This window comes from Oncorhynchus keta, chromosome 32, assembly GCF_023373465.1.
Source record: "Oncorhynchus keta strain PuntledgeMale-10-30-2019 chromosome 32, Oket_V2, whole genome shotgun sequence".
Taxonomy (NCBI): Eukaryota; Metazoa; Chordata; class Actinopteri; order Salmoniformes; family Salmonidae; genus Oncorhynchus; species Oncorhynchus keta.
In genome coordinates this window covers 30891116-30918889 of record NC_068452.1, presented here as the reverse complement: position 1 = coordinate 30918889, position 27774 = coordinate 30891116, and the positions used below count along the sequence as shown (strand labels likewise).

General features: G+C 46.4%; 1 protein-coding gene and 1 long non-coding RNA gene across 22 annotated transcripts in view; one reads left to right on the top strand and one right to left on the bottom strand.

The window, feature by feature from the left end:
- Nucleotides 1–27774, top strand: part of LOC118371835 (RNA binding protein fox-1 homolog 3-like) — a 498524-nt gene that overhangs the window by 459353 nt on the left and 11397 nt on the right. For 6 of the 7 annotated variants that reach the window (XM_052491349.1, XM_052491345.1, XM_052491346.1 and 3 more), the window contains 9 exons: nucleotides 3785–3928; nucleotides 7851–7904; nucleotides 10014–10106; nucleotides 10996–11056; nucleotides 11167–11220; nucleotides 16960–17092; nucleotides 18744–18783; nucleotides 24958–25016; nucleotides 27004–27082. In XM_052491349.1, the coding sequence (XP_052347309.1) occupies nucleotides 3785–3928; nucleotides 7851–7904; nucleotides 10014–10106; nucleotides 10996–11056; nucleotides 11167–11220; nucleotides 16960–17092; nucleotides 18744–18783; nucleotides 24958–25016; nucleotides 27004–27082 (717 nt within the window). The remainder of the gene's footprint in view (nucleotides 1–3784; nucleotides 3929–7850; nucleotides 7905–10013; nucleotides 10107–10995; nucleotides 11057–11166; nucleotides 11221–16959; nucleotides 17093–18743; nucleotides 18784–24957; nucleotides 25017–27003; nucleotides 27083–27774) is intronic. The other variant, XM_052491350.1, reaches the window with a different exon arrangement.
- Nucleotides 20746–22304, bottom strand: LOC127914520 (uncharacterized). Of its 15 annotated transcripts, none has more exons than XR_008088732.1 (3): nucleotides 22260–22304; nucleotides 21700–21769; nucleotides 20746–20789 (listed from the first exon to the last, which is right to left on the bottom strand). It is a non-coding gene; the product is annotated as an uncharacterized LOC127914520 (long non-coding RNA). The 15 variants fall into 15 exon arrangements; XR_008088737.1 differs by lacking the exon at nucleotides 22260–22304 and adding an exon at nucleotides 21980–22024; XR_008088742.1 differs by lacking the exon at nucleotides 22260–22304 and adding an exon at nucleotides 21840–21884.

Genomic DNA, 27774 nt, shown 5'->3' with positions numbered 1-27774 from the left:
CAATCTTTAGGATGTTTTTAACATAATACTTCAATAATATTCCAACCGGAGAATTCCTTTTGTCTTCAGAAAAGCAAATGGAACAGGAGCTACCTCTCATGTGAATACGCGTAACCAGTGCGTGACTGCTGGCAGACCTCTGACTCATTCCCCTCTCATTCAGCCCCCCTTCATAGTAGAAGCCTCAAACAAGTTTCTAAAGACGCTTGACATCTTGTGGAAGCCTTAGGAAGTGCAAGATGACCAATATCCCACTGTATCTTCAATAGGGGCTGAGTTGAAAATCGACCAACCTCAGATTTCCCACTTCCTAGTTGGATTTTTTTCTCAGGTTTTTGCCTGCCATATGAGTTCTGTTATACTCACAGACATCATTCAAACAGTTTTAGAAACTTCAGAGTGGTTTCTATCCAAATATACTAATAATATGCTTATATTAGCAACTGGGACTGAGGAGCAGGCAGTTTACTCTGGGCACCTTATTCATCCAAGCTACTCAATACTGCGACCAGCCATAAGAAGTTAAAACATGAACATGTAGTGTGTGTAAAAACATGAACATGTAGTGTGTGTGTGTGTGTGTGTGTGTGTGTGTGTGTGTGTGTGTGTGTGTGTGTGTGTGTGTGTGTGTGTGTGTGTGTGTGTGTGTGTGTGTGTGTGTGTGTGTGTGTGTGTGTGTGTGTGTGTGTGTGTGTGTGTGCATCTATCAGTTACACATACAGAACATGTCAGTACATACACACAAGTTTACACACAAGAGTTCACACTTCCTCTTCCAATTATAATGTGAGGAGGTCAAAATATTTACCAAATGTATTCATTTTAAAATGTTGATAACTTTTCCTTTCCATTAACATTCACCGGATGATAAGATGTTTTTGCTAATGTGTGATGGGTATTGCCGGTTGCCTGGGAGGTATTCCCTGGGAAAGAAAAGGTTGAAGACCCCTGTCATATGGTAATGCACATGTCATTATTTTACACTGTAACCATCTCACCTTCTCCCAACCAGCCTGGATCCAGATGATCCCTCAGGAGAAGCAATGGAGAGACAAGGGCACTAAACTCACTGACAGAAACACAGAGATCCACAGATGGAGTCTGGGTTAAATAGCTGTAGGTGTATGAGTATTTACCTACCCAGTCGTATTTACCTCTAGTCAGTATGGATCTGAAGGTTTGCTAAAACACAGCTAGAGGACCCCATGATAAGAAGCCAGTAGCTAAGCTGGAGGACAGAACATGGAGTCAGTCGTTGTGCAGTCTGGTAGCATACGGTAAAGGTTGATAGAGTCATGTGTGACCGATGAAACAGATTGACCCGCGGTCCCCAGTGCCTTGTCACCCTCCACAGCAGTGGGGCATCTGTCTGCCGTGTGTCACCCTGGGACCCAACATAGCTACTCTAACACAGGAGAACATGGCACACTGCTAGCCCAGCTCACCCCTACACTACTCTACCAGTCTGATACTGGAGCTAGCTAGCCCAGCTCACACCTCCACTACTCTACCAGTCTGATACTGGAACTAGCTAGCCCAGCTCAACCCTACACTACTCTACCAGTCTGATACTGGAGCTAGCTAGCCCAGCTCACCCCTACACTACTCTACCAGTCTGATACTGGAGCTAGCTAGCCCAGCTCACTCCTCCACTACTCTACCAGTCTGATACTGGAGCTAGCTAGCCCAGCTCACCCCTCCACTACTCTACCAGTCTGATACTGGAGCTAGCTAGCCCAGCTCACTCCTCCACTACTCTACAAGTCTGATACTGGAGCTAGCTAGCCCAGCTCACCCCACTACTCTACCAGTCTGATACTGGAGCTAGCTAGCCCAGCTCACCCCTCCACTACTCTACCAGTCTGATACTGGAGCTAGCTAGCCCAGCTCACCCCTCCACTACTCTACCAGTCTGATACTGGAACTAGCTAGCCCAGCTCCTCCCTACACTACTCTACCAGTCTGATACTGGAACTAGCTAGCCCAGCTCATCCCTACACTACTCTACCAGTCTGATACTGGAACTAGCTAGCTCAGCTCACCCCTGCACTGGCTCCTGTGCCCTTCTCCACATGATAACCTCTGAACATGACTTAACATCACTGAACATCACTGAACACAGGGCTTTCAGACCTTCCGTCACCAATGTGCCCTACCTGGATGGCTGGAGGGGAGACTAAGTGGGACCTTGAATCAAACAACTGTCAGTGTTAACAATGTATGTCACCATCTCCGAATGGGCCATAAAGCAAATAAATGAGGGCCATTACAGTGGAGATTGTGATTATGATAATGAGAATAATAAAGGCGATCATCATTACGATCATGATGATAATGATAATACTGTGATGATGAATTATAATGAATAAATCCCTAGCCCATTTCCTAAATGGTGGGATATGTATCACCCAGGGGCCTGCAGCCACCCGACGGCCTTGCAGCAGGGAGTGGGTTGTTGGAGGGTGGAGAGAGGTGTGTGTGTGGGTGTGTGTGTGTGTGTGTGTACGTGTGTGTGTGGGTGTGCTTGTCTGTACGTGTGTTTGTCTGTATGTGCACATCTGTCAGCCGTTTTTGCTTTCGATCTAAGGTTCCTCTCTCTTTTCACTCTGTCGTCCTTCACTATCATCCTTCACTTCATTAAATCCCCCTCTCTCTCTCTCTCTCTCTCTCTCTCTCTCTCTCTCTCTCTCTCTCTCTCTCTCTCTCTCTCTCTCTCTCTCTCTCTCTCTCTCTCTCTCTCTCTCTCTCTCTCTCTCTCTCTCTCTGTGTGTGTGTGTGTGTGTGTGTGTGTGTGTGTGTGTGTGTGTGTGTGTGTGTGTGTGTGTGTGTGTGTGTGTGTGTGTGTGTGTGTGTGTGTGTGTGTACTCGGGGAGTCTGTGTATGTGACTCTAGCCAGCCCTGTGTAGTATGGAGTGTTTGCCATTGCTCATGGAGCACATCCCTGGGGACCTTGGAGTTTACATATCATATTCAAACAGCTTTTGTACTCCCTCTCAATCTAACCAGTCATCGCTCCCTATTTCACTCCTCTCTCTTTTTCTTTCCCTCCATTTTCCCCCACTTCTCATAGTTTTTTTCATAACGCCAGAAGTGTCTACAAAAGGTCTGGGTTTTAATTTTAGTAAACACATTTAAATGATGCAATCTGTTGTTATGCAGACAGAGTTGGTCCCTAATGATCCTTCCATGGAGAGGGTAAATGGTTCTAATGACCAGTGAAGGTTTTTACAGAAAACAAATCTTGTGAAACCCTCTCCCTCTAAAACTGGGTTGGTTTGAGTAAACAAGCCAGCAGCCATATTGGAATTCATCACTCTTGTCTGAGAGAGAACTAAGTGGGATTTGTCATAGACATCAGACATGTCATTTATATCACAATGTCAGCACTGCATTCGCATAATGATGGAGTCGACAACGTAGGAGCTCTGGGCCTCTGTGCAAACAACACCAATAATGTTTCTCAAGTCTAAATGTGTCAGAAGCGCTAGGATCTATATCCATGCCTTTCTGTCAAACCCCTCAATCTTTCTTTCTTGTGGCTCCAGAAGCTAAGTGCAAGAGATTAATAAGCGGATTTGTAATGCATGACCTCAGGTTTTAAACCATAATTCATCAGCTGTTTAGCGTTGTCTGCTTCTCGCCAGATTGAAAAATAGCAGACGCTAAGTAAATTAGTTAGCCGGTCCCCCTCTGTCTCTCTTCCCCCTCACCATGTGACCCGAAGGTACAGTAGTAGGATCTAATGAGCTGCTTGTGTCTTTCTGCTGTTGTTTCCCTCTGGCAGACAGATGACGTGACGCAATCAGAGGTCTCCCTGCAGCTCCAGCTGCAGCTCTCGGACTCCTCGGAGAAGCAGCAGCCCAAGAGGTTACATGTCTCCAACATCCCCTTCCGCTTCCGTGACCCCGACCTGCGGCAAATGTTTGGGGTGAGATCCCTTCCCTCTCCCTGAACTCACTGGGGGAAACCATTCTTTACCCACCCACACATATCATGGTACCTGCCTGGAGTGTGTATTGTCTCTCTCTCTCTCTCTCTCTAGAAAGTCCAGACACACATTTATCCTGATCCCAGAACAGGTGTACTCTCTTTTCCCTGAAAGTGTAACCTCTCTGTCTCGCATTTCACACCAGTCCTTAAAATTAACACAACAAAAAAGTATATAATTATAATGGATCCGAATCGGGAGCATTGCCAAAAATCTAATTTGAATGTTGCACGCTAATTTAGGTCATTATAAGCTACAGGCGTTAATTTTCATCGTTATGGAGACGACGTCAAACTGATGATATTAATTACAGGAGAGTCCTGGCTACGGCGTAATAAATTACTGGACAACACGGCTGCTGTCTCTCTCTCTCTCTCTCTCTCTCTCTCTCTCTCTCTCTCTCCCTCTCCCTCTCTCTCTCTCTCTCTCTCTCTCTCTCTCTCTCTCCTCTCTCTCTCTCTCTCTCTCTCTCTCTCTCTCTCTCTCTCTCTCTCTCTCTCTCTCTCTCTCTCTCTCTCTCTCTCTCTCTCTCTCTCTCTCTCTCTCTCTCTCTCTCTCTCTCTCTCTCTCTCTCTCTCTCTCTCTCTCTCTCTCTCTCTCTCTCTCTCTCTCTCTCTCTCTCTCTCTCTCTCTCTCTCTCTCTCTCTCTCTCTCTCTCTCTCTCTCTCTCTCTCTCCCTCTCTCTCTCTCTCTCTCTCTCTCTCTCTCTCTCCCTCTCCCTCCCTCTCTCTCTCTCTCTCTCCTTCCTGTGCTGTCTGATTGTTCGGTTTATTGTTTCCAGCTCTGGAGCAGGTCCTGTAGAATCCAAATTGCCTCTGTAATTAGCTCGGAGGCTTTGTGTGCCCGGCCGACGTGTGTGTGCAGCTTATGGATATGTGATGCAAATTTAACAGTGGCCCTCCCAGCAGCCCTCCCCTCCCTAACTTCCCGGGCAGTCGGTGGCTGGGTCCTGGGATTGATGTTTGTGGGCTGAGCTGGTTGCTGGTTGGGAGAGGAGATATCCTGTCTGTGCTGTATTAACTTGTCGGCTCAGCTCAGGCTCCACCCCTGGATATGGCCTCCACAATGACCCTGTGTCTGTGTGTATGTGATCAGTGGTGTGCAGCCCCATCCCTCTGGCTCTAATGGCTGCCCTGCCGCCAGGGGCTCAATACACCATTACCGTTACACACGAGCAGAGCCTGCAGACATACAGGCAGGCAGAGGAGAGTGAAAGGAAAGGCAGCGGTGAGATGGTGCATGTGTCAATGGTGGAGCAGTGGAACCCAGCGCAGCGCAGCCGAACCCAGCGCAGCGCAGCCGAACCCAGCGCAGCGCAGCCGAACCCAGCGCAGCGCAGCCGAACCCAGCGCTGCTGCCAAGCCCCCAGGACCTCCATCTGCTCCCACAAGTTGTGAAGAGCCCCTCTCTCCAGTTCTCCAGTGACGTGCACACTTAGCAGGGACCCTCCATCAGCCACCAGCATAGAGCTGAAACAGAGACTAGCTAGCACCTGCTAACAGAGACTCTAGCTAGCTCCTAAACAAGGAGGGAAGGTTTGAGAGTTACCCTATCCCTCCGTAGGGTTTAAGGGTGCAGAGGATGACTCTCTGAGTCACTAACGAGGCGCAGAATAAAAGACTCATTAAGGCGACTGCTGCAGACCTTAATCAGTGATTAGAAAAGTGTGATATTTGAGAGAGCGGGCGATTAGAGGAGTGAAAGGAAAACACTCCAAGCTAGCGCTAGCTCGGGTAGCGCGTCGCACCATGCTGTGCTGCTTGAGGGCGTCCTCCTCATTCTGCTCCTGGGTTCTTCAACAGTACTCCTCCTCGGCTGCTTGACGAGGGCTCTCAGTGAACAAACATCTCTGGGCAATCAGACCTCTGGCCCCCATGCTTTCACACTGATCCCCAGTCTATCTCACCAGCCACTACTCTGCTACTCTCAGACAGTAGCAGCACTCTACACTACTACACCATGCTGTATTATGCTAATGATAGCTAGCCTCCTCACAGCATTCAGGTGTTTTAGCGTAGCAGAAGCAGGGATACATACAGTGCCCTATCCGTGGTTGGTAGCTCTGCATTCCAGTTGATCACAGTGTAGAAATGCATTTGCATCTCAGATAGGAAGTGGAGCGAATGAGCGAGGCCTCATAAAAAAGCATTCTCGAGGTAGGAATATTAAATAGCGCCTATGATTTTTCCCCAACGGACGGTTTTTCTCATTTCCTTATTGATATGTTGATTGTTTACTATGGCTGATCTGGGGGTGAGGAAGGAAGGAGGTGTCGTCAGTCCCCCAGCTCTGTCTCTGTCTCCTGAGACCCCTCCAATTGATGCCATTGTTTATTGGCTTTGGTGCTGATGCAGCTGTTTGCGCTGGGCTGGGGCTGAGCTGGGGCGGAGAGGGCTGTAGGGAGGGAGGAGAGTGTGGGAGCGGCTGAGATCCCCAGTGCCATGTGGGATTCCACTAAGATGACTTCCCCAGAAACTAATTAATCGACACCACAAGCCCATTACTCTTGGTTAAAACAATTAGCATCTGCACATTGCACGGGGAAGCATTGTCATCTCATGCGAAGAGGGGCATCACACTGGGATGTAAATGCCCCTGTGTGTGATGGAGCCGGGTACGGTAAAGTGCTACAATTGGAATCAATAGAGCTGAGCACCATATGAGGCAGATGTGGAGAGGGGAGCTATGTAGAATTGAAATCCCAGATGAACAAGATGTACTTGAGTTTTGTGGCCTGGGCTGGGCCGCCCCTGGCGTTGCCTGTTGGGAAGGTCATAAATAACTCCAACTTTTTTTCTCAGGCATTGTGGGGGTCAGCACTTGACCCCGGGGGATGAAGGATGTCATATGTGTTTTACCAGCCCATAAACCCAGCTCCTCCACCAGACCCACTCCCCTCATCACGCTCATCACTCTCCTATGGCCGGAGCAGGCAGATAATAGCCGGTTCTTCCTAACCCCTATTAGGGGCTCAGTCAAACGATCCATCCATTCCCATTGAGCGCCAACCACATGGAAGGCCTATTTCTTCCCTGTTGTGCCCAAATGAAGGCGATGCGGACCGCTTGACAGGGTAATTACTTTTAATGAAATAATACGGCCATTGTAGACAGCAATTAAAAGTGGCTCTCACTCCACTCATTAGGGGGAACTTACGATTGGCTTTCATTCCTCTGTTTTCTAATGATCCGAAGTGGAGCCTGTTAAAAGGCTTGAGCACGTTAACCCCTTGGGACCATCCCTCGAGTCCTGTTCACTGGGAAAACAACACACACTCACATCAACAACGAGCGAGAAAAAGAGAGGAGGAGAAAGAGAGAGAAAATGGCAGGTACCTGTGTAGATAGAGAGACAGCTCAGCCACCTGTTTGTTGGGCAGGCAGAAGCCTGATGGTCTGTCTCTCTTTATGTCAAAGCCTAGTCTCTCTCTCTCTCTCTCTCTCTCTGTCTCTCTCTCTCTCAATCGGTTTTCTCTCTGTCTCTATCAGTTATCTCTCTCTATCGGTTCATGGATTTGAGGAAAGGAGTTTTCCTCAGGATCTGCTTCACAACACAACCTTACAAACAACCACCTTGCCATATGTTGATGTAGCTTTTCTCTGTGTGAAATATCTCCTGTTACTCTAACTCTACTGTGTTTACAATGTTTGTTTTAACAGTTTTTTACATCATTGATTTCATGACATAGAAATAACACAGATAAAACAGTATTTTGCATTAAAGAAAGATAATTTGATAAGATCACAATATATATTTGATATCATTGCAAAACAATTGTAATATTTTGGCATGGCAACAATAACCGTTTTCTTACTCTTTTCATAACTTAATCTCTCCTCTCTTGTTTCCTTTCTCGCCACAGCAATTTGGAAAGATTCTAGATGTGGAGATTATCTTTAATGAGCGAGGATCCAAGGTAAGTGAACTAGAACCCCAGCTGCTTCATTACCTTGTACTTCTTCTGTTTAGTAATGATGACATTAGTGCCGTGTGTACATTGGCTCAGACTACTGCTCTCTAAGCCTGGTCCTGCAGAGCTGGAGAACTGCGTTCAGACATTAACTCCTCTCTCTGCTGCCTCTGGTTGTTGTTCTAGCTTTGTGCTCCAGTTGGGGAATCATTACCCCTGTCAATCAATCAATAAATCAATCAATCAATCAATCTGTTATTGAGCTGTTTCAAAATGCACTTCCAGTACTGTAGCTCTCTGGACCAGGAATACAGACCTCTAGTTTAGAGACTAATAGTAAACCCAGATCAAATATCAAGTGCTCTAGCAAATATAGAACCATCACCGCCAAAACTGACTCAGTGTCTATACATGTACAGTAGCTCTATACCATGTCCTATATAACATCCTCTGGTGTAAACAGCACAGTGCTGGTCATTCACTGTTTATGTAACCGTCTGTGCCAAGCTCCAGAGCATTCCATTCATAAATTAGACAGCCTCCTCTAGCTGGGTGTTCAACCATGAATGGGATCGATTCCCACTCTTACCTGGTAGTTTGGGGTCTGTATAAGGTATGCAGCCAGCCTCCATCTAGGAACCTATACTCTGCTCCAACTCAGCCCCCACAGCCATACAAGATTGAGCACCGGATAAAGCTGCCTCCTCTGCTGTAACAAGCATTTATTGTTTGTGCCCTACAAAGCCATTACCCATGATGCCTCTCTCCTGCACCCTGCGCGCTATATAATGAACCTAGCAGGCCATTAATAAACAATCTATTTTCTATGAAGCTTTGGCAATTTGCATTCAATATGTTTGTCTCCTTTGAAAAATGGTGGCTCCACTCTCCCTCCGTGTAAGCTAATTATTTGTGCATGATAAAAAAAGATAGAGGGGCCAACCATAGTCGGGCAAAATGTCCAAAGGATTAATTTTGCCCTCAATTCCTTCTGAATTTATATCTTTATCTCCCTCTCCCCAAGGACAGCTACCGTGTTATTTATGCCAGGAATTGGAGCTCGGAGATCCTGTGTATGCATACAAGATCACAATGCTCTCCATCTCTCACATGTATTATATATCTTCAAGCAATTATCAGCCTGGCCGTGGATCCATCCCTCTATATGTATATATAGAAACCAAAGGACTGGGACTTGTTGGGCCAGCATATCTGAAGGCTGGTGATGGATCTCAGGCCCAGTCTCCCAGTCCCCATAACTCAAGCTGGTGACAAAGCCCTCAGGGGAGGGGGCACGTGGGGGTGGAAGATGGGGGATGGGGAGGAGGGTATTTTGGTGTGAGTTTAAAGGCGACATCCCCATTGTAAAGCCACCTTCTTAGAGGTAGCATGTGATTTATTAATGTATATATGTTATTGGTGATATTATTATTATTACCAACCAATGCCTTGATAGTATGGGAAATGCCCCATCACATTTTAGACACAGCTAATACAATGATGAATACTAATGTAATGATCTGTCTAAGAAAAAGAGACAACATATGGCTTAATTTAATTGCTACAGTGCATACTTTGGCTATTGTAATGGATTAGAAATGGTTGATGATGGAATTAAACTAAATTGCTTGAAGAATTTATGAATATTCCTTCCGTGCTCAACTTCATCTCATTCCAATGGGGGTTGGGGGTTGTTTTTCATAAGGCTCCTGTTGAAGTCTTCACAATAATGATTAGACTATAATGTTGCGTAACAGAGTGTAATGCCTGCGATGCTCAGAGACATTCTCCAGAGATGGTTTGTGGTGTTTAATTGGGTAAAACAGGCAGGTTTGTTAGTGTTTGTGAGGCTGTCATCCTTATCTCTCCTTGGATCTCTCTTTGCTGTTCCTGACGTCTCACTAACAACCACACAATTAATAACACCGCTTATATACATCTCTACTTCCTGCTGCTCACCTAGTCCTCTCCTTCTTCTCTCCCTCTCCTTCTCTCCTTCTCCTTCCCTCCTTCCTCCTCTCTAATCCCCCTCCTACCCTATCTTTTACCTACCCTGTCTACCTTCCTGTCCCTGTGTGTCTTACTGGCCTGGTGACGCACGTGGCTCTCTCTTAGGGCTTTGGGTTTGTAACTTTTGAAACGAGCACAGATGCCGACCGTGCGCGGGAGAAACTAAACGGTACAATCGTAGAGGGACGCAAAATAGAGGTGCTTTTCCTTATTTCCTGTTTCTTCTTCTTCTTCTGCCTCCTGCCTGCTGACCTCTCCCATGCCTCTGCTCTCACCTTTGTCCCACAAGAGACCTGCACATAAGCATGTGCCCGCTTTTTGTGTGTGTGTGTGTGTGTGTGTGTGTGTGTGTGTGTGTGTGTGTGTGTGTGTGTGTGTGTGTGTGTGTGTGTGTGTGTGTGTGTGTGTGTGTGTGTGTGTGTGTGCGTGCGTGCATAATGCATAATGGTATGTGTCGGAAGCACTCAGTGGAACCAGGAATCCATGCATGTCAAGATGGACGTGCAAATTGTTCATCATTATGACTGGAGAGGGAATGCATGCTCTCATCATCCCATAAGGACCTCACTGTCACGTCTGGATAAAGAAGACCTGTCTACTACCTACCAACATACCCTGTTGGCATAATTTGATCTTGATCCATTGATCCATTTTGTGTGTGTTTTTTTCTTCATTTTGGTTTTGTTTACTGTAAATGAAGGCCCCTATTTAGTCATTCCCATCAGGTCAATCTGGAGGAAATCTAAGGTGTCTGTCTTTTTGTTTTTGTTTAGAATTCATTTATTTATCCAACCAATTACCTGTTTTCATATCCGTAGGTAATTGGTGCATGCTTTCCCACTTGCTACAGTAATTGAATCATCTCAAAAGAAAATGTAAATGAGGAATAAATTCATGTAAAGGTGATTCAAGGCCATTGTCTCCTCTGGCTATTTTAACCTCTCCAGTCTTGTGAACCTCTATGGTCATTTGCATAATTATGACACATTTTACTGAATTCGTGTGGTATTTCTCTACCAGTCTTCTGGTCTGCCTTTTGGAAGGGTATGTTATAACTGTGGCACCATTTTGTTTTTTGGGGGAACAGGTGAATAATGCAACAGCAAGAGTGATGACAAACAAAAAAGTTGCCAATCCGTACACAAATGGTAAGATCTGCCTCTTGTCTAAGCTAAAACTTTGTTCAGATACTGTACATGAATGACAATATTTACTAGTTTGGGCTTCTCTCCCTCTCTCTCTCTCTCTCCCTCCATAGGCTGGAAGCTGAACCCTGTGGTGGGAGCTGTCTATGGTCCTGAACTGTATGCTGGTAGGAGATCCTTCTCTACTACACTCCTCTAGTCTAGCACCACTATAACACAACTACACTCCTCTAGTGTAGCACCACTTTAACTCTACTACACTCCTTTAGTCTAGCACCAATCTAACTCTACTACACTCCTCTAGTCTAGCACCAATCTAACTCTACTACACTCTTCTAGTCTAGCACCAATCTAACTCTACTACACTCCCCTAGTCTAGCACCACTCTAACTCTACTACACTCCTCTAGTCTAGCACCAATCTAACTCTACTACACTCCTTTAGTCTAGCACCAATCTAACTCTACTACACTCCTCTAGTCTAGCACCAATCTAACTCTACTACACTCCTCTAGTCTAGCACCAATCTAACTCTACTACACTCCCCTAGTCTAGCACCACTCTAACTCTACTACACTCCTCTAGTCTAGCACCATTCTAACTCTACTACACTCCTCTAGTGTAGCACCAATCTAACTCTACTATACTCCTCTAGTCTAGCACCAATCTAACTTACAACACTCCTCTAGTCTAGCACCATTCTAACTCTACTACACTCCTCTAGTGTAGCACCAATCTAACTCTACTATACTCCTCTAGTCTAGCACCAATCTAACTTACAACACTCCTCTAGTCTAGCACCAATCTAACTCTACTACACTCCTCTAGTCTAGCACCAATCTAACTCTACAACACTCCTCTAGTCTAGCACCAATCTAACTCTACAACACTCCTCTAGTCTAGCACCAATCTAACTTACAACACTCCTCTAGTCTAGCACCAATCTAATTCTACTACACTTCTCTAGTCTAGCACCAATCTAACTCTACAACACTCCTCTAGTCTAGCACCAATCTAACTCTACAACACTCCTCTAGTCTAGCACCAATCTAACTCTACAACACTCCTCTAGTCTAGCACCAATCTAACTCTACAACACTCCTCTAGTCTAGCACCAATCTAACTCTACAACACTCCTCTAGTCGAGCACCAATCTAACTCTACTACACTCCTCTAGTCTAGCACCAATCTAACTCTACTACACTCTAGCAGTATTTCTATCACACAGACCCAATTGACATCTACCCACTGGTTTTATTAGAATCTGGCTCAGTCTCAACCTGCTTCTAACACACAATTCTCTGTAGATCAAAGTGGATCTGGAATAGAATTGTGGGCCAGATAAGAAGTGGATGATCCAAGCCTCACAGAGAGAGTGGAGGCAGTCTGAGCAATTGTTTGTGGGGTGTGCACTGTAAAGCCGGAAAAAATATTTTAAGACCAAGCCGCCCCAGCAACTGTTATCAGATTGGGGAGGCTGCTGCCGTGGATGGATTTGCCAAGTGCGCCAGATTGACTTTTACAGAGCTAACCGAATAAGGGAGATTGAGTGAGCGATATTGTTGGCACCTTCCCTGTGGAAGGCTGGTATTCCTCATGGTCAGGGTAATGGAGGGATGAGACAAGCTCAGTGGGGTTTTCCCTATCTCTCTCCCTCTACATGCCACATTTATTGCTGTATGTTATATGAACCCTTTGCATTTTAATGAGGGGGAAATGGTACTATTTCATTTGGAAGAAGTGCTGAGCACATCGCGCCACTTTAACGGCTTTCCTTTCTGCTCATTAGACTAAAATCTGTTCATTCCCCGGACAGCTTTACGGCGAACCTCTAAATAACTGTCCATGACAGAAAGCAGTCATCTATCACTTTTATTTCATCTCCAGACCCCCTCACCCTCCTCCTCAACCCCCTCACCCTCCTCCCACCGTTCCCCCGGTTTCAACGCCGTCTTCCCTTGACAATTACACCCCCCCACACACACACACAACCATCCCTTTCCCAATACACACACACAAACACACTCCTCATGAAATCCTCAGATGCATTCAATATCATGATGATCACATACAAATTAATACAAGATATGTTTAAATATATTCTCAACACATTTTTTCATAGATTCTCACATTCCTATACAGACATATTCTGACCTATGCAGCACATACACACACACACGGATACACACACACACAAAACACACACACACACAAACACTCACACAGAAGGATACACACACATACAAGTACACTAGGCCAAATCGTGTAATAAATCAGAGGGAATGTGGACCACCATTCCAGGCAGGGGAAGCGGGGGGCGATGGTGATTTATTGGCTGCTAATTTTTCAAGACGTCTTGACATAGCACTGAAGTTTGCCAAGCCTAAACGACAACATATGCTTGCCAGCTGGGGAGATGGGACACATAAATAAGAGATACATGTCTGTAACAAAAAACCTAACTTGGAGCCAACAGGTCAGCCTTTAAAAAACAGCTGACCATGTTTTGGAACATTTTGTTATGACCCCAAATGAAGAAACACATTTTAGTGGTTCCATCCATGGAGTTATTCTTGAATAATCATGACTATATTTAATATACTTTGGGAGGGAGTGAAATGGGATGTAATGGTGATTAATCACTGTTTATCAGTCCTCATTTCTGTGCGGGAGATCAGTGAAATTGGGAGCCATAAATCGTGGCGTGGTGACAGCGCACTCCGTCTCCATTCGTCCTGGCGCTACAGGTTTATTGTCCTCAAAACCCATTCAGGAGAATGAGGGATGAGAGCTTCACGCAGTCTCCCCGCTTTTAACCTCATGCAGGGTACACTGGCTCCTCCTACTGATGGGAGGCTGCGTGGCGGTGACTGGGGTAGTGGCGGCGCCAGCCCTGCGGTGTGTACCCCCGGGCCCGTGTACTCGGCTGCCTCCTGCCTCCTCTCCCCTGCAACCCAAACCTTCCCTGGAGCCCTCAGTAAGGGGGCTGTGGAGGGGTCCTGTGAACAGCAGGCGCATTAGGTTCCCACTCAAATGGACTGGGGGTGGGGGGATGTTAGGGCAGAGACAGATAGCATTGTCTAGTATGGGGGATATTTTCGTAGAGAGACATTTTCAGGGAGAAATGTATATTACTATGAAAATATGAATATTATGTAATACCTCAACCCATAAATGATGGTAGGATGTATTTCAATGGTCTATTTCCTAGTATTTTCTATAGCACGGTGTGTCAATTTCAGGACCATGGACAGCTACCAAGCAGCTCTGCCTGCCTACACGAATCAGGGAATCCATTTCAAACAAGCACTGTACGAGTCAGAGACCCTTCTTCTCTCTCTACTACTAATTCCTAAGGGGATAGAAGGAGATGAGTAGAGCTCTTGATGTTTTCACTTCCAAAGGTGAAGTTTGGTGTGGACCGTCTGAAAGCCACCAGCTGAGTAAATGACAGAATAGAAAGACTAATTGTCATCTTAATATATCTGGACAGATCCTCTCATTGTTGAGGGGATAATTAAGCTCCTGTGGCTTGATTAGATTAAGCTATTTTGGGTCCCCAGTGCTTAGATTAAGTGCTCATTCCACAGATTTATTTGAGCAGGACGCATTAAAGCGATCAACATTGTGAAAATTGTTGGTGTTTTTTTAACAAGGCTGGTTTTGACCCCATCATTTGCACAGAGCAGGATTAGGAGAGGTTAGGTCCGACTGGCTGGCTTGCTGTGTAAAGGTATTGAGCTTCCCTCAACTTGACACATTTGACATATGAGGTGCGGTGTGACCCTGTCGCCCTCCAGCACATTACTCCGGTTTTCCCCCAGCCATCCATCCTCTCTCTCAGAAAGGTGTTTGACTTTGGTGACTAGACCAGGTTTGTGCTCCCATACGCTGCTGTAGCTGTTGTTGCTTTTCATGGGTTTACCAAAGTGTGACAACAGCTTTTGATTTATGGGTTATTATTGAAGCAGTGTAGCCTATCGCCAACTCATTATGAGTTTACATTCACATATATCATAGCACGCAGATTGAATACAACACCCCCCCACACACACACACACCTAAAATAAGGAAATAGAATATTTGGAGACCCAAAAATGCTAGCAATTTGTACAGGGGAGAAAAAAAACACCCCTGAAAATATGAAAGAGGATTGTTTTTGCCCTTTAGCAGCTGAGCCTATATGTCAGACTCCCAAAAAGAGACTCATTTAAATGTCAAGGTCAGCATTATAAATCACCAAAGCAAAAGGGCCACCTTGTGATTCTTACCAGTCTATTGCTGCTGCGTCGGCAGCAAACAAAGTGCCCTGGCTGCTCTGGAGGAAATAGGGGCGTTTCCCGCCCAAATGAGATGCAGGCGTTGAATATGTGTGGAGCCCCTAATGGAGGGAGATGTTAGTGGCGTCAGACATTAAACCTGGCTGTTCGTGTTTTTAAAAGCACCACTAATCTGTCTCCCTGTCAGCAGGGTTGCTGGTGTGTACCGTTCATTAGGAAGCTTCCCAATCCCATCCACCTGCAGAGTTAACACTACATTACACTACATACAGCCAGCCGTAATGGTCATTGTCCTCCAGGGCGAAATCCTACACCAGCGCATAGGAGTGCTTCTATATGAGGTATCATATAACTCCATTGCAGACTTACTGTAAAATCACTAGGTGTGATTCCACTGTGTCTAGTTTGGCTCCTGTGAGTCCATTGGAAGATCATTTGATAGTGTTATGAATGTGTTGTATGTCTGATCTCCTGCTCCTCCCTATATACTCCCCATCCCTCCTCCTTTTCCTACACATGTACACCCCAGCCTCACTGCATACTGGAGGCCTGTGATGAATTCACCCAAAACATGTCACGGTAATGAATGAATCAGTCCAGGGGAGATGAGGAGGATGAAGAATAATAGACGTGATGGGGTAGCAGTGTTGTGATGGAGACGAGGAGGAGAGGAGAGGGGGAGAGAGAGAGAGAGAGAGAGAGAGAGAGAGAGAGAGAGAGAGAGAGAGAGAGAGAGAGAGAGAGAGAGAGAGAGAGAGAGAGAGAGAGAGAGAGAGAGAGAGAGAGAGAGAGAGAGAGAGAGAGAGAGAGAGAGAGAGAGAGAGAGAGATGTGTTTGTATGCAGGGCTGCAGTTCATAATCAGACAGTGACTGGACTGATTGAAGGTTAAGGAGAGATCTGGGGATCTCTCAGCCCAGAGGCTTGTCCTCTAATCTGTAACCATGGAATTTATAATGCTGACCCTGGCACCTCCCCCCCAACACCCCCCACCCATCACCATTGGCTGTTAAGCGCTGACGGAGGACAAGCGTGGGGCTGGGAGGAGTCACAGATGGGGTGTGGGATGGGGTCAGCCGGATGTTTGGGACTCAGTGGTCTCGCCATCCAGCCCATCTGCTCCGTGCTCCCCCAGGACCTGCACATCCAGCATGGCTGCACAGCAACCTTCATCTCCCGCCTGTCTCTGTCTGGACTACAGCACCACACAACACTGCCCCTTACCTACCTACAACAACCTTCCCCCTCAGCTAGCATACTGTTGCCTCAACCAGGTGGAAGCCACAGTGTGGAACTGGTGGGATTGCATCCATTACCAGGCTGTGTTTCAAGGCTAGCCCTGGGTGGCGAGGGAGGCGGTGGCAGGCGGCGTCAGGAAGGATGCGTACAGCAAATGTGGATCCTTGCTGAGTACGGCACAAAGCAGTGGGTTGGGGAAGGGGAGAGTGCTCGATGAGGCACACCCAGAAAAGATTACATCTAATGTTTCCTTGTCTTTCCCTAATGTATTCTGTCATAGGAGAAACCACTGCCACATGTCTTTATATAATGCGTTTGTTCTGTCAGTAAGGTAAGCAATGCCAACATTCTATCTCTCTAAAGTCCTCCTTCCTATGTGTTTCTCCACAGTAACAGGTTTCCCTTACCCGGCCACAGGGGCTACGGTGGCCTATAGGGGTGCCCACTTGCGAGGCCGGGGGCGGGCTGTGTACAACACCTTCCGCACAGCACCTCCACCACCACCTATTCCAGCCTATGGAGCGTGAGTATCTGTGGACCTGTAGTACACTATACTGGCAACATCAACAATCAACCATTAGAACAGTTTTACTCTCAAATGTTTGGGTGCTGCATTTGCAAACAATTGTGTTATTTCATTTGTGTGCAATTGTGCTTGAGTGCAGTATGTCTGTGTGTGTGTGTGTGTGTGTGTGTGTGTGTGTGTGTGTGTGTGTGTGTGTGTGTGTGTGTGTGTGTGTGTGTGTGTGTGTGTGTGTGTGTGTGTGTGTGTGTGTGTGTGTGTGTGTGTGTGTGTGTGTGTACATGTATATGTGTGTTCCAAAGGATGAATATCAAAGCCATAGGGAGCTATAGAAAGCAGAGATAGCATGTTACTGGGCAGGTCTCACTGGACTGTGATGATCTCCTGGTTGATGTGAAGCATTCAGCCTCACACTCCTCTCTTATATTTGCACACTGCCTGCCTGCCTGGCTGTCTGGCTGCCTGCCTGGGTGTCTAGGTGTCTGGGTGGCAATGGGAGTGTAGGGGAGAGGAGAGGTCTAGCTAACCGTAGGCCTAGCCTGGCTGCCTGGCTATCTGTGATTAGATCCAGGCCTGTCTGTGGCGATGAGTGGAGAGTAGAGGGGAGGAGAGGAGGGGAGGGCTCCAGTGTTGAAGACAGGTCCTAGGACTCTGGTTCCCCTACAACTCCCACCCACTCTGGGGTTCTACATTCCCCTCCCCTCCTCTCCACTCCTCTCCCCAACTCCTTGCTTCTCCTTTCTTCTCCCCACCTCCTCTCCTCTCCCCACCTCACCTCCCCACCTCACCTCCCCTCCTCTCCTCACCTCCTCTCCTCTCCCCACCTCCTCTCCTCACCTCCTCTCCCCACCTCCTCTCCTCTCCCCAGCTCCTCTCCACTCCCCACCTCCCCTCCTCTCCCCACCTCCTCTCCTCTCCCCACCTCCTTGCTTCTCCTTTCTTCTCCCCACCTCCTCTCCTCTCCTCTCCTCACCTCCTCTCCCCACCTCCTCTCCTCTCCCCACCTCCTCTCTTCTCCCCACCTCCTCTCCTCTCCCCACCTCCTTGCTTCTCCTTTCTTCTCCCCACCTCCTCTCCTCACCTCCTCTCCTCTCCTCACCTCCTCTCCTCTCCCCACCTCCTCTCCTCTCCCCACCTCCTCTCCTCTCCCCACCTCCTCTCCACTCCCCACCTCCTCTCCACTCCCCACCTCCTCTCCTGACTTCCCAGGGATTTATATGTTAGCATCATGTGACCATGCTCCTTCCCTGCTGAGCTCCCTCTTTTCATCCCTCCTTCCCTTTCTCTTCCTCCTTTTACCTCCCTCCCTCCACCGTAGCCTCCTGACAACACTGCAGTGACTGGAAATACAATTTATTTATTTTTTCAAGAGCAGAACATTTCATGGGAGTTGTGAAATGGCTGCATTTCCCCCCTTAATATGTCATTCATTATTTGTGTTGTGCTGCAGCCGGTAAGAGCTGACCCTGTAGACGTGCAGAGCCACTTCCATCACTCTGGTTTTCCACCATGCAGATGTCTGCTTGACTTGCTCTCATTGGAATAGGCTAGGTTCTAAACATCAGTGTGCTGATCCAATCTGTCTGCATATAAAACTGCACAGAACCCAGATGAACTAAGGCCTGTCCACCATTGCTCTCTCATTTCACAGAGTGGTGTACCAGGATGGCTTCTATGGAGCAGAAATCTATGTAAGTACCGTTGTCTCTTTCTCTCTCTGCGTGCTCAGATAAAACAGAAGTAAAGCAGACAAAAGCAGCCAGCCCTGGAGACTAAAACACCATCTCTGCAGCCCCCAGCGTTCCCCCTGCCTCTCTGCCAAGCCCGCGTCGATTAGGCATCTCTCTGCCGTGCCAAGAAACCCGACAACAAAATGTAAAACCCCCTCAGCTCCTCCCTCCTCTCCCTCTCTCTCTTATGATGTCAGACTTTGGCAAACAGACAGATCCCAGCTCAGTGTCCCGTGTCAAGTCGGTCGTCTCTCCCCTTTAAATGGCTTTTGGAGGTGGCTTGTTTCCGCCCTTTATCTGTACCTGTACCTGTCTCTGTCTGCGTGTGTGTGTGTGTGTGTCTTGTCTGGGTGGGGACAAACCTCTCTCTCTGTCTGGCCCAGGGGGCCTGCGTGGAGCCTTAGTGGGACAGCATGGGGCCTTAGTGGGCCTGTGTTGTGTGGGGCCTTAGTGGGCCTGTGTGCCTCCAAGCCATCACGGTGTGAAAGATAAGAGGAGCGGAGGAAGATAAAGGGATTAAGCTTCCCTCTGGGGCCGTTCATGCAGGCAGGGGCCACAGCACACACAGCGTCAGGCCGGCCCCAGTGCACGCTGCCCTTCACAGAGAAAAGCGGGATGCTGTGGAGATAATGCTGAAATTACCAGGCTGCCCCAGTTTGACAGCAGTCCAAGCGTTTGGGGGGGGGTTATTTGTCGTTTGAATCTATATGTTTTTTTGTTCCTCTCTGTCCTCTGCAATAGGGAAATGACAGCAGGCGCAGACAACAGTGCTACTGATTGCCTCTTACTTTAACCCTGTCTGCATACGAGCAAAGGGCCGGTGTCTGGGAACAAAGGTGCTGGACTCCACAATGATATATGGCTCAAACAAAGCCCCATGTCGTAGCACTGTTTGTGAGTGGCTGTTAGCGACACCAGCGGAGGGAACAGTGTAGAGGAAAAGTGGCTTAATGCGGTCCTGTCGGCCCTGGGCATTTGGCCTCCCTCCCTCCTCTCCTCACCTCCAGCTAAGCCCTGGGTCTCAGTGCCCTCTGACCAGTCCTGGGGTATCTCGCCCCATCGCTCAAGCCGTCAGCCTTTCCCCCTGTGCTCTACTGCCATTAGTTTTGGCAGTGGCCACTGCACGGACACTGAACGGCTTCAGACTGCCAGAGTGAGCCCAGAGGTCTCCTGTGACAACAACAGCAAGTCCCACAAGCCTCTCTGTCGTCCACTATCATTCAGAAGACAGTAGCCATGTCTGTCACTGTCATGACCTAGTCAAAATCCATTCATTTCAACAGTCCTGAAGCACTTGCCATTAAAAAGATCATCCAGGATGATACCACAACATGAGACCCTGCTTCACAGGGAGTATATTAGGAATGGATGTATTCATATTCATGCACACACACTGGGGTGAGACACAATAACAAATGTGTTGCACTGTTGTGGGCAGGATTTGACATGTGTGCAAGTGATTTATTGTGGCTGTGTGTTGTTGGGTTTTGTTGCTGTAATCAGCAGCACTGTCCCAGGGCATGGCCATCCCACAGGAACTCCTCTGCCTGGCCTTAGCCATGACTTCCTGCCTCCATGGGCAGGGAGGATGACTCAAATACAGCGCCTGGCCCATCTGCCCTCTGACCTGATTCCCCAAAGAGCCCTGGCCACAGTCCTTAGATGTTCCATCTCCACGGTAGTGTAGCTCGCCTTTGGACTAATAGAAAACATGTATTATTACCAGCCTCCTATTAGTGCTGAGCGATTAACTGAAATGTTGGTTATTTTTCCCCCTTTTTATTTCTGTGAGCTCAATGCACACTTTGCGCAGTTTCTCTATAGATTTGTAGAGTTGTAGTTTCCAACAGGCCAATATTCTACATAGTTCAGAGCAGAAAACGTGGTAATTAACCACCTACTTGTCCGGTCTGTGTGGGTGCACTGAGAGGGACTAGAAGAGACAGAAAACGTGGGTAATTAACCACCTACTTGTCCGGTTTGTGTGGGTGCACTGAGAGGGACTAGAAGAGACAGAAGACGTGGGTAATTAACTACCTACTTGTCCGGTTTGTGTGGGTGCACTGAGAGGGACTAGAAGAGACAGAAGACGTGGGTAATTAACTACATACTTGTCCGGTCTGTGTGGGTGCACTGAGAGGGACTAGAAGAGACAGAAGACGTGGGTAATTAACTACCTACTTGTCCGGTCTGTGTGGGTGCACTGAGAGGGACTAGAAGAGACAAAAAACGTGGGTAATTTACCACGTACTTGTCCGGTCTGTGTGGGTGCACTGAGAGGGACTAGAAGAGACTGAAAACGTGGGTAATTAACCACCTACTTGTCTGGTCTGTGTGGGTGCACTGAGAGGGACTAGAAGAGACAGAAGACGTGGGTAATTAACTACCTACTTGTCCGGTCTGTGTGGGTGCACTGAGAGGGACTAGAAGAGACAGAAGACGTGGGTAATTAACCACCTACTTGTCCGGTCTGTGTGGGTGCACTGAGAGGGACTAGAAGAGACAGAAGACGTGGGTAATTAACCACCTACTTGTCCGTTCTGTGTGGGTGCACTGAGAGGGACTAGAAGAGACAGAAAACGTGGGTAATTAACCACCTACTTGTCCGGTCTGTGTGGGTGCACTGAGAGGGACTAGAAGAGACAGAAAACGTGGGTAATTAACCACCTACATGTCCGGTCTGTGTGGGTGCACTGAGAGGGACTAGAAGAGACAGAAAACGTGGGTAATTAACCACCTACTTGTCCGGTCTGTGTGGGTGCACTGAGAGGGACTAGAAGAGACAGAAAACGTGGGTAATTAACCACCTACATGTCCGGTCTGTGTGGGTGCACTGAGAGGGACTAGAAGAGACAGAAGACGTGGGTAATTAACCACCTACTTGTCCGGTCTGTGTGGGTGCACTGAGAGGGACTAGAAGAGACAGAAGACGTGGGTAATTAACCACCTACTTGTCCGTTCTGTGTGGGTGCACTGAGAGGGACTAGAAGAGACAGAAAACGTGGGTAATTAACCACCTACTTGTCCGGTCTGTGTGGGTGCACTGAGAGGGACTAGAAGAGACAGAAAACGTGGGTAATTAACCACCTACATGTCCGGTCTGTGTGGGTGCACTGAGAGGGACTAGAAGAGACAGAAAACGTGGGTAATTAACCACCTACTTGTCCGGTCTGTGTGGGTGCACTGAGAGGGACTAGAAGAGACAGAAAACGTGGGTAATTAACCACCTACATGTCCGGTCTGTGTGGGTGCACTGAGAGGGACTAGAAGAGACAGAAGACGTGGGTAATTAACCACCTACTTGTCCGGTCTGTGTGGGTGCACTGAGAGGGACTAGAAGAGACAGAAGACGTGGGTAATTAACCACCTACTTGTCCGTTCTGTGTGGGTGCACTGAGAGGGACTAGAAGAGACAGAAAACGTGGGTAATTAACCACCTACTTGTCCGGTCTGTGTGGGTGCACTGAGAGGGACTAGAAGAGACAGAAGACGTGCGATCGAGGAGAGAGAGGAGTTGCTTCGGGAGGTATCTCTACCTGAAAATATATGATCTAAGTGATTGATATTTAGTATTCAGCCGTCGTAAAAGTATGCCTTGTTTACTTTGAAGAACTATGTAAACAGTGATTTTGTCAGACAGCAGCTCAATAGAGAAATAGAAAAGTTATAATGAAATAGAAAAGATATAAAATAAAACAAATGTAATATACACAACAACTAAAATATATTATAAAAAGTAAAGTCATCTGAATAAAACATGAATAAGTGGTAAGCAGTTACTACCATCATGGGACTTTTATTCATTGTTTTCCATTCTGTGTTGTTACACCATTCAACCCACACAATAAGTGCATTTAATGTAAAAAAAAAAAATTGTCATGGAAAACTGTGATTATTTTTTAATAATCAAACCGAAACCGAACCGACCTCAAAAAGCACTCTCAGCACTACCACCTATATACCCATCGTAGGATGGAGATGGGCCAATGCTCCATTGGTGCTAATAGAAAAACAGTGGGTGAACAGCTTCATTTTTCAGTTGGAGTAATGGCTGCTCTCCCCAATGAAGTGTTTAATACCTTCTCCCACTCAGGCAAATTAATACACAGGTCCTGACTTCCCAAACACTAAAAAAGAAAGAAAGTATTCAAACCCCTTGACTTATTCCATATTTTGTTGTGTTACAGCCTGAATTCAAAATGGATTAAATATATATATATATTTTTCCCCATAATGACAAAGTGAAAACATGTTTTTAGAAATGTTTGCTAATTTATTGAAAATTAATTATAGAAATATCTTTTTACATAAGTATTCACACATGTTCGAATCATCTTTGGTCTTTCTGGGTAAGTCTAAGAGCTTTGCACATCTCGATTGTACAATATTTGCACATAATTACTTTTAACATGATTCAAGATCTGTCAAGTTGGTTGTTGACCATTGGTAGACGGCCATTTTCAAGTCTTGCCATATATTTTCAAGCTGATTTAAGTCAAAACTGTATCTGGGCCACTCAGGAACATTCAAAGTCATCTTGGTAAGCAACTTTTAGGTTATTGTCCTGCTGAAAGGTGAATTTGTCTGCCAGTGTCTGTTGGAAAGAAGACTGAACCAGGTTTTCCTCAAGAATTTTTCCTGTACTTAGCTCAATTCTGTTTATTTGTATCTTTAAAACAAGCATGCCCATAACATGATGCAGCCACCACCATGCTTGAAAATATGAGGAGAGGTACTCAGTGATGTGTTGTGTTGGATTTGCCTGAAACTTAACGCTTTGAATTCAGGACATAAAGTTAATTTCTTTACTTTATATTGTTTTTACTTTAGTGCCTTATTGCAAACAGGAAACATATTTTGGGAATATTTTTATTCTGTACAGAATTCCTTCTTTTCACTCTGTCAATTAGGTTAGTATTATGGATTAACGACAATGTTGTTGATCTATCTGCAGTTTTCTCCTCTCACAGCCAATAAACTCAAAACTGTTGGCATCGTGGTGAAATCCCTGAGAGGCTACCTTCCTCTCCGGTAACTGAGTTCTGAAGGACGCCTGTATCTTTGTAGTGACTGGGTGTGTTGATACACCATCCATAGTGTAATGAATAACTTCACCTTGCTCAAAGGGTTATTCAATACCTGCTTTTATATTTTTACCAATCTACCAATAGGTGCCCTTCCTTGCAAGGCATTGGAAAACCTCCCTGGTCTTTGTGGTTGAATCTGTGTTTGATATTCACTACTTGACTGAGGGAATTTACAGATGATTATATGTGTGGGGTACAGAGATGAGGTAGTCAAACACTATTATTAAACACAGAATGAGTCCATGCAACTTATGTGACTTGTTAAGCACATTTTTACTCCTGAACTTATTTAGGCTTGCTATAACAATGGGGTTGAATTCTTATTGACTCAAGGCATTTCAGCCTTTTATTTTGTATTAAATTGAAAACATTTCTAACTTCCACTTTGACATCATGGAGTATTGTTTGTAGGCCAGCATCTCACAGCATCTCAATTCAATCCATTTTAAATTCAGGCTGTAACACATCAGCATGTGGAAAAAGTCAAAGGGTGTGAATAGTTTCTGAAGGCGCTGGACGTCTTGGTTTGCTCCTGTGCAACACAGTACGTGTAAAGATAAAGGGGTCTCTTCAATAATGCAGCAGGCCGTTGCTGCTTCCCCATTCTGAATGCAGGATGAATTTGGGGAGCGTTAACACACCACTGTTCTGTTCTTTCTCATGTGGACGTTGTTGTGCACCTACTGTCACGCACTGTGCCACAGAGGGAACGAATGGCTCTCCTCCCCAGTCTCACAGGGGATCACTCATTCTCCGCTGCCTCAGCTACCAAATATTAAACAGCTCCCTCTGGCTGTGTTCTGGGCGTCTTGCACCTTGCCTCAGTGCCTCAGTGACTCTTCCATTTAAAGAAATTAGACGTTTTGAATGGTTTCATATGAATACTTGACAAATGAATAGAATATGCAGTTTTGAAATGTTCCCAACAATGGAAAATGTTTCAAACCCGATGTTGGATTTTTTAGTAAGTGCTTGTATTATTTGTTTGAGAATATGGTAATACACATGCTGTTGTGGGTGATTGTGTAACAGTCTGAGTTTCCAACAGGGGGGCTACGCTGCGTACCGATACGCCCAGCCCACCACCGCTGCTGCCTACAGTGACAGGTGAGTACATTCCACCTGCTGCATAACATAAAACACATCATATTACTTGAACAAATGGAAGACCATTGATATTGTGATGGATTCAATTAGAAGTTGTGACAAGGTCTGACAGGTGACTTCAACCTTTCCCCAACTCTCCAAAGTATCTCCCACATAGAAGGGTGGAGATAAACTCGCTCTGGAGTTGTGACCCTCCCTCAGATTGAACTGTACATTAGGAGATCCACTATGGCCTCAGGCTAAAGCACACAAAGAAGTAACCTTGTTCGACAAGATGATCTATCCCATGCCTCTCTGCCTTTGACGGGCGAGAGGGCATACCAACTGTATTTATGAATGGCCTGCGGTCTGCGAGAGGAAGGGAGAGAGGGAGAGAGGGATGGCTGGGCAGGGACTCTATCACTTCTGACTGATGTCATTCGGGTTCAGGTGTGCTCCGTTTGAGGAGGTGTGGCTGATTCATTCGGGCCTTCAAAGTCAGGCTGGATGTGGGCTAGTTTGGGAATCTAATCTGGGAGGGATTGAGCATGTCACTTGTGATAACGTACACCCTGCCTGAGAACCCGAAGATCATATCGATAATGTGAGATTTATCTGGCCTCGCCGCACTGTGAATTATGAGCAGCCATGCTCGGAGGGAGCAGAAATTGGACAGCAGCTTTTTCCTCTGGGAGTGATTTAATTCCTGTTTCTCTTGCCTATATTTTCCTCCTGAGATTTAATGTAATTCGCCCGAGTTGTTTGTTTTGCTTTGTTTTGCTTCCCTTGTCTGTTTGTTTCTTTTTGAATAAGCGGTCAAGCCCATTGGATCAATAGGGGTTTGTCTCAGCAATACCTTATCAGACTTACCAGCGGAGCAATCAGCCAATCATGAAAGGAGGTCACAGGGATCATAAGAGGCTTGTAAAATCCCCATAAAAAATGAAACATTCATTTTTCAAAATGCTTGTGCCCACAGGCCTGATGTGTATTACCGAGGCCCTGCCAGGGGCCAATCAGCGTAGTGAAGCCGCGTGACGTACGTTCTGAGGGGCCGTTTGACCTCGAGGTGGTTAGCAATGCCACTCTGGTGAGAGCCCATTTTGTAGATAGATTAGCCTTAGTGGGCCTCTGGGGTTTGGTGCTCACAGTAGATAAGAGTATCACAGAGACCACCCCTGACCATGTCATGGTACAGCCCATCCTCTCCCCCTGGAGCCTTCTCATCCAGCTCCTTCCCCCTCCACGTCCTGCTCACTGACCTTGGGTGTTGGACTCCAATGGGACACACCATATTTAGATCTTATATAACTCAATGTCCTCCTCGCCCCGCTCTAGCCTTGTAGGCTGGATGTCTTGTCTCCTTAAGGAAAATGACATTTCTCCCTCTCTCCTCTTGGTTTTTATTCCTGGTTGATTTGGTGCCCTCAGTGCTTGGCTGGGAGTGCCTTATCTGCTCCGTACAGACCCTCATTTGCAAGCGAGCATTGAAGAAAAAAAGTAAATAAAGGAATATGTGAAGTCGAGTAAATAAATAAATAAGGCACACATCTTGTCCTGTCTCAGAAGGAAATTGGAAGGATTAGTTCCAAACCAGCAACAATGAAAAGACATTGGTGTGAGCCCACTGTTCAGCTTGGGTAAACAACAGCAGGGTGAGAGAGCGTACACAGACTGGGCCCAAGCCCTCCAGCACCTCTATCTTTCTCTTTCTTTCTCTCTTTCCCTCTCACTCTCTGTTTCAATTTCTCTCACCCCTCAGTACCCATCACTGCCAACTAATCGAGGTGACAGTGAAAAGGACAATGTGTATTCACAGAGAATGATCCAACAACCTTTGAACTCCTTTTCTACTCAGCCTTGTATCGTTTTCTAAACCAGGGGGTAGAGAGAGGGAAATAATTGTTTTAGAGACTTGAAAGTGTTGACTTTAGGGCCAAGTATCAAACATGCATTGAAAGTATACTCTACGTCAATGACCCTAATCTCCTGGCCTTTTCCATTGCAGCTATGGCAGAGTCTATGCAACAGCAGACCCCTACCACCACACAATCGGCCCTGCCGCTACATACAGTGTGGGGACCATGGTAAGTCTGCTCTCGCTTTCCTCTGCACCCTGTTGTTGGCTAGCCACACTAACACAGAGCAGAGGCCGCCAGCCGCAGTACTCTGTCGCTCCAGGAGCACTCGGAGATAAAGACCATTGAACTGAGCCAAGTCAGTGGGCTTTATTTCCTCTTGTCATGCTGTTTGGCACAACCTAGTGGAGTGCAGCAGAATTCCCTAGCATGTGGTCATTGTGAATTCAGTGAAATGGATTTGTTTCATGTTTTGTCACACAAGCTCACCTCATACATACAATATTAATTTGATTCAGGCTTTTTACTGCTAAAATGGGAATGATCACGACAGCTAATTCAATCCAAACACGTGTGCATCTTCAACACTAATATAATCATTCTCTTCCTGACACTATTCAACTCCAAATGAGTTGTTCCATTCTTCCTTTCAGCCAAACTCTAAACTTAAAGGGGTGAAGTTGAATGGTTAATGTCTGTTTTTAGCTAGCTTTTGCAGCTAACATCAAAGATGAAAATATTATCAGTAAAAGACCATCCTATAATGGGGAGATGTTTTGTTTTACAATGAGGGCATGGGACTGGGCTCATAGACTAATTTGAAAGATTAACGACCATCAAACGCATGCAGCAGTGTGCCGTGGGACATGGAAGAGAAAGAGAGGGATGGAGGGAGGGAGTTCTCTCACTCACCCCTCCAG